The sequence below is a fragment of the Eucalyptus grandis genome, chromosome 6, assembly GCF_016545825.1.
Source record: "Eucalyptus grandis isolate ANBG69807.140 chromosome 6, ASM1654582v1, whole genome shotgun sequence".
Taxonomy (NCBI): domain Eukaryota; kingdom Viridiplantae; phylum Streptophyta; class Magnoliopsida; order Myrtales; family Myrtaceae; genus Eucalyptus; species Eucalyptus grandis.
Genome location: NC_052617.1, coordinates 28,248,485 through 28,255,507, shown reverse-complemented (window position 1 = coordinate 28,255,507; position 7,023 = coordinate 28,248,485). Strand labels below are relative to the sequence as shown.

Genomic DNA, 7,023 nt, shown 5'->3' with positions numbered 1-7,023 from the left:
TTACTTATACATGATTCATGAAACCCCAACAACATGGAAACATGGAAGTAAGTCCTTATATAGATATTTATTATTTTCATGACTTTTATCGGAACTAACATCGGTAGAATTTCTTGACATGGTGTGCTCTGTTACACAAGTAGAGTTTTGGCCATCATGTTTGTGCTCTTCTAAAGCGAAATGCGTCCAAGATCTCCATCACTATTTTCACATTTTAATTGATCCATGTACTCGTCGCTTACTGAGGACACATAGTGCCTGTGGGTTTAGGAAGTGTGTTTCTTCATGATTTTCCCTCCCAAAGCTTTGTCTCTTTGGCTCGTCAGGTTCATTGATTAGCATTGAAATCATGATATGCATTTTTTGTCAGTTTGTCTTCTAAACATGATAAGACATTGTGCAGCTCTTCAAGATTAGTGAAGAACTTGTAATTGATGCCACAAATAAAGGGAATATAGCTTGGCTAATTAATCATTCGGTAAGTTCCAATAGAAGCATTTTTTTTAACTAAAAAAGAAAAGAGAATAAGAAAAAAGAACCTGTTGGAACCTGGAACCGACCCTGGAACCTGTGACAGGGTACATTTCAAGTTCCAAAAAATGAGGAACTTGTACCTGGGGGTAGGTTCCAAGTTCCAAGCGGAACTTGTAAAGAACCAGAAACTACTCACCCTTATATGGAACCCAATTTATGCTCCCGGTCCAGGTCCACAAGAGTCCATAGCAGCCCATGTTAGGATCGGACCCCGCCAGTCCGAGTCCCTATTATCGGATTATCAATTTAAAAAAAATAAATATACTTTTTATAAAATAAATATTTAAAAATTAAAAATTCTGTTTTTTTTTTCTTTTCTAAAAGTCATGAAAAAGCTTAAAAATTAGTCTTTGAGTAGTTTTGTGCAAAGATCCTCGACAAACATTATGATTAAAATTGAATAAGCTCTTAGGGTTTTACCATTAGATTGTTGTTTGCTCATTTTTATTTCAATTACCAATTGACTGCGTACTTTCAATATATTAATTGTAGTTTCCCTTAAGCCTAGTTAGGAGTTGCAGTTTTCTTGTTTCTTAGCATTAAATTCTCGATTTTCTTTGCAATATTTTTAATTTTTCATTGGTTACTAATCGTTATTTCAATGATTTTGCACCTGCATGATCGTTTCACATGTTAGTGGATAGGTTTAAAATCAATCTAGATTGCCTAACAAACATGTCTTTTAAATGAATAAGATTAGGAATAGAAAATGCACTAGTTGATTAACTAGTGTAATTAAGTCCCCGATCTTAGGTTCTTTTGCATAAGAAGTGCAGTACGCTCCCATACTTGGTTTCTAGTTGATCTTAATAAGTTAGTGGTGACTCCTCATTAAGAAAATTCTTATAGCATCAATTTGAATACCCAACGTCGTGTGGGATATGAGCTTGGGAAAGCCCGCGACTAAAACTAAGGCCGTAAGCTTGTCTTTTAGGCATTACTTTTGAACCTTCTTTTCTTCGTATCGAGGGATAGGTCGTGACACTAAAGGAATTATGTAAATCTTAACATAAAATTAAATTATTGGATAAATCGCTTGGGTGTAATTGTAACAAATAAAATAAACTCACGTGAAGAACGCTCGTGGAAATTACCCTCCCCTTCAACGCACCAAGACAATCCGAGGGTTTCCTACAATTCCTTTTGTAATTAAACAAGGGTTCATATTGCCAAAATTCTCAAATCGATATATTCATGCCACATTTATTACAAATTAATCTTTGTACCACAAAAACTCCCGAATTGGTTCACCTGTGCCATAGTTACCATAAACTAGTGGACTCAAGTTAAATTTATTCAAAATTAATTTTTATGTAAAAAAAAATCTTAAAGTAGTATATTTGTGCCACATATCTTTCAAATTGGAATACATGTGCCACATTTACCCTTAAAAAATGCTTGATGATATAAGTATATCAATTTAGGATAAATGAAGTACGTGGATACTAGTTTGGAGGATATATATGGCACAGATCTATCAATTTGAGAGCTTTGTGATTGTGTTACTGATGTATTGATTCAAGATTTTTGATGGCATTGGGTTATTGGACAAATCCACATGTTGCAGATTTCCTGGTGAGTTAAAGGATTATTGTCTTCCCTTCTATCCCATTTAATGAATTACCATCATTACATTTTGCTCCCTTTCTTCAGCTAACTGAAGAAAAAAGAATACTTGAAGTGCCAAAACTTGATAGGGGGACATTTAAGTACTAAAATGATGAAAGGTATGCTTAAGTATTACTTTTTCTGAAAAATGAGACATTTGAGTGTCAAGTCTGGCGAACTCCGCCAGAAATCCTATGTAGCAATTTTTTTATATTAATATTGCTCACCTATGTAGCTCGCTAGAAGTTGACTCAGTGAAAAAAGGCCAAAACAACACCGTTTTGTCTCGGATTTCAATTTTAACATAAAAATTAATTAAATTAAATTTAAAATCAAATTATTAAAAGAAGAAGAAGAAGAAGAAGAAGAAGAAGAAGAAGAAGATTACAAAAGGTGAGGGCTCGGCCCTCGTCATCGCGAGGGCTGGCGACCTTTGCCTGATTTGGGGGAGGGTTGTAACCCTCACATCAAATTTGGGTGAGGGCTTGCAAGTCCTCATCGCTAGTCGGCCAAGGTGGTTGGCCCTTGGCCAAGGCTTGACGACCCCGACTAACCCTCCCTCCACCATTGTTAGCCCTTACTGGCGATGGAGAGGAAGGCTGAGCCCTTGCCTTTTGCAATCTTCATATTCTTCTTCTTCTTCTTCTTCTTTTTTAAATATAAAAATATTTATATTAATTATCTAACCATGTTGGTAAAATGATGTCATTTTGCACTTGTTTCGTTGGAAAATGCCACATATGCAATTTGTCTAGATTTTCTCGCAGTTGGAACTATTCAACTTTAATCTTGGCATTTTAATGTCACTTTCTTAACTTTTGACATTTAAATGTTCTATTGTATTAAGTTTTGGCATGTCAGGGTCTAGGTACCGTTGAACGAAGCCATGTCTCTTTTAATCAAGACCATCATGGTCTCTCCTTGTTTTCTATCCACAGTCGAGTGGCCCATGATGGAGTGGTGTCATCGCGTCATGGCCATCATTGCATTCCAGCTCACCAATATTTAAAAATGGTCGAGCGTCCATTATTCTCGGATCGAGTTTCGTCCGACGGTCTCAAATTCGAGATGTATGGACAATTTTCTTACACGACACTCATCACGAATAGAAATAACAGGGGGAAGAAGATGCTTTAATAAATTAAGTATGGCCTTCTCTGGTCCTTGGATACTGTCGCCTATAAATACCCATCCATAAGGTTTGGACACTCCCAGAAAAGCCTCTACTCTCCCTCCAGTGTTCTTCAGCTACCTAGATCTAGAAAGTAGCAAAAAGGAAATGTCTCTTCAGATTTCTAGAGTCCCATCTTCTTCTCCTGCTGAAAAAACGAGCCAGGTCCCCGAAGGCATATCAGAAATTTTTCATCTAACCATATGGGGGGATTACTTTCTCAAATATGCTTCCGACTCCAACTTGACGGTAGCATTTAAGTTACTCCTTTTCTTAAATTACTTTTGGAAAAATTTTCAGCTGTTATGTCTTCTGAAAACCGAGAGCATAAAGAATAATCTTGGATTGTTGATGATCATTCTGCAGCATTTAATCAGAAAAAAAGAAGTTCTAATTTATTGGAAACCCAATGCAAGGGTTGGTCCTTGCATGATTCAAAATTTCTGTGCAAACCTTTGGGATGCACATATGACTGGACAAATGTAGAAAGAACTTTAATTTTAATAAAATTGGTCTTAACGGTATAATCTTTAGGTAATTTCGACTCAGATTTATTGTGATCAAATGGATCATAGGCAACCTAATATGTTTCTTGCATGCTTACTCAATTTACGTCAATTACCTCTATTTTTTTTTTTTTTGTTGAACTTTCAATTTTGTATTAATTGTAGAGTTCTGATGGCGTAGTAGAGGAACATATTGAGAGATTGAAAGGAGAAGTGAGGAAGATGTTGACGGGTGCTATGGATAAGCCATCACAAAAGTTGAATTTGATTGATGAGATCCAACGCTTGGGATTTGCCTACCATTTTGAACATGAGATAGATGAGCAGCTAGAACAAATCCATAGAAGCTATTTCGAGTTTCACTATGGCGATAATGATGACAACCTTCACACTGTTGCTGTTCTCTTTCGATTATTACGACAACAAGGTTACAATGTTTCATGTGGTATGTAATGTTTCAATTTCATTGATTAGTGAGTTAGTGAAATTATATTGCAAATACTAGCTTGATAATCCATTTGATTGATTAGAGGGAACATATAATATCACTGGTATGTTTAGTTTACTTTGATGTTGATTTTATTTGTTAACGTGTTTCTGTATTTAATTCTCATAGTTTGTGTTCTTCAAATTTTCTCGTTTTAAAAGGTTAGTAGTCCTCTCTTCCAATTCCTTTGTCTAGTATGCCATTTTTCCATTGTTTCCGATTGATCTAGATATTGAACATGGTGCTTTTCACAGCATCTGATGATAGCATCTTCTCCCATATTCCATTTGGCCATACAGAAATTTTTAATAGGTTCAAGGACAGTGAAGGAAATTTCAACAAATCAAGCATCGCTGACGTGCAGGGAATGCTAAGTCTATTCGAAGCTTGCCATCTAAGTTATCACGGCGATGATATTTTGAATGATGCACTCGCCTTTACTATATCTCACCTTGAATCAATTGAGAAAAAGAAAGTAAGCCCTAATCTCGTAAAACAAGTGAGTCATGCCTTGCATCAGCCAATCCAAAAGGGTTTGCCAAGGCTAGAGGCGAGGCGTTACATTCAATTCTACCAAGAGGAGCCTTTGCATAATGAAGTCCTGCTCTCTTTGGCTAAGCTCGATTTCAATTCATTGCAAGAGCAACACCAGAAAGAACTCGGCAACCTCACCAGGTGAACTTCATGATAGTGTGTCTGGAGTAGCTAGATATTCTAAAAACACCAAATTGTCATAGACTGATTAGTGTAATTGCAATCATTTGCACATGTCAAGGAGTGTTATCTCTTTGGATCATTGGTCCAAAGTACTTTCTATAATTCCATCATTGATGTGTTTGCCTTAAACGAGATTTAATGGTAAACTATAGGTGGTGGAAGGATATAAATATAGAGAAGGAGTTTCCATTTGCTAGAGATAGGCTTGGGGAGCTGTATGTCTGGATGTTAGGAATTTATTTCGAGCCGGAGTACGAGATTGCTAGAGGAATAGTAACCAAAATGATGGTCATCCTTTCCATTCTCGACGACATCTATGATGTCTATGGCACATTGGAAGAACTAGAACTCTTCACGGAAGCAATTGAAAGGTACAATTGGCACTCGGCGCTTTTCTCAATTTACAGATTCTAAATTTACTTATTTTAATTTGACCAATTGTTGATTAGGATCAAGTTTAGTATTTTCTAAATTTGAACTCAGGTGGGATGTTGATGCCAAAGAAGGATTGCCAAAGTGCATGCAAGTGTTTTACAAGACACTTCTTGATTTTTATGATGAAATTAGCAACGAATTGGCTAGAAAAGGAAGATCATACCGCCTCTTCTATGCAAAAGAAGTGGTAAGCCATTTGACGTTACATCAATCAAATGGGATTTTTACTTTGTCCTCTTGAAACAAAATACTAAGCTTTTGGATAAGGATGAAAGACTGTCATATATCTATGTCCATCAAATACATTAAAACTCGAATATTGATGTAGCTTTTACTTTTGATGATGAATTCTTAGATGAAAATTCAAGTGAGAGCATACTTGGCGGAAGCCAAATGGTTCCACCATAGTCACGTACCGACGATGGAGGAGTACATGCCTATTGCATTAATAAGCATTGGTACTCAATTGACATTTGTGACAGCGTTTTTGGGAATGGGAGATATTGTAACAAAAGATGCTTTTGATTGGTTATTGTCTAGCGACCCCAGGATAGTCAAGGCTTCACAAGTAATCGGTCGGCTTATGAATGACATTGCTGGACACAAGGTATACAAAAGCTATACCAATAAACAACATCATTTTATCTAAATTTTTTTCATAGGTTTTATCAATAGGAGAAAAAATAATTCGAATGATATATATATATATATATATATATATATATATATATATATTGTTGTAGTTTGAGCAAGAGAGAGGTCATGTGGCATCTTCAGTGGAGTGTTTCATGAAACAATACAGTGTTACAGAGGAAGAGGCAAAGAAGGAACTCTGTAAACAAGTGGCCAATGCGTGGAAGGACATTAACGAAGAGTTGCGCCGTCCGACTGCCGTTCCCATGGTACTCCTCATGCGAATTATCAATCTTGCACGAGCCACGCATGCGGTATATGAAGATGAAACAGATCACTACGTCAATGCTGGGACCAATTTCAAAGAGTTTGTGACTCTTCTGCTCGTCAATCCATGCCAATGTGATGGGTCGGAAGAACACGGTTAATTACCAAGCCGTCATCGATCGCGTCAGACATTTCCGAACGATTTGAATTGTCTGTTAACTCTTGATCAATGCTCTTTTCTGGCCTGAGAACCGCCGTGCGGTGCCCGCACCCCTTCCTTTTTTTTTTTTATTCTTCCCGAGTGGGTTTCGAATAAAAGAAAACTAGAGGAGTCTGTGAAAAATGTGATGCTGGAATATTTGAATGTTTTATAATATGAGTGGTTCATTTTCTTGATCAATATCAAAGATATTTTATTCGACATATGCTTATGACGGTCTCAGTACACTGTGCCCAGCATAAATGACAATATCTAATGCATGTTCTCATTATTCTGATTGGTACAACAAACAATTGGGTTAATTCTAATTTGTCTGCCCTTTGTAATTTCATGGTTGTCTCAGTCAACCTTCTGTAATTCCTTTTGTCTTAGTCAACATCTTATACTTTAGTTCTGTATATTCCTATTTGGATGTCCGAGCCAAAATTCCATCTCCCATTTCCGA

At 36.5% G+C, this 7,023-nt stretch overlaps 1 protein-coding gene across 1 annotated transcript; it reads left to right on the top strand.

Annotated features, from left to right (window-relative positions):
* The first annotated feature begins 3,371 nt into the window (after positions 1 to 3,371).
* On the top strand, positions 3,372 to 6,733 carry LOC104448991 ((-)-germacrene D synthase-like). Its single transcript, XM_010062972.3, has 7 exons — positions 3,372 to 3,562; positions 3,985 to 4,264; positions 4,606 to 4,981; positions 5,176 to 5,394; positions 5,507 to 5,645; positions 5,814 to 6,065; positions 6,202 to 6,733. Exons 1-7 carry the CDS (start codon positions 3,422 to 3,424, stop codon positions 6,517 to 6,519), a joined length of 1,725 nt encoding a protein of 574 aa, XP_010061274.2. The 5' UTR covers positions 3,372 to 3,421; the 3' UTR covers positions 6,520 to 6,733.
* Positions 6,734 to 7,023: the final 290 nt, after the last annotated feature.

Excerpts from the sequence above, each read along its gene's own strand:
- LOC104448991 (XM_010062972.3), top strand. The coding sequence starts at position 3,422 with ATGTCTCTTCAGATTTCTAGAGTCCCATCTTCTTCTCCTGCTGAAAAA. Across the intron at positions 4,982-5,175 it reads GAACTCGGCAACCTCACCAG|GTGGTGGAAGGATATAAATA; the intron begins GTGAACTTCATG and ends GGTAAACTATAG. Across the intron at positions 5,646-5,813 it reads TCTTCTATGCAAAAGAAGTG|ATGAAAATTCAAGTGAGAGC; the intron begins GTAAGCCATTTG and ends ATGAATTCTTAG.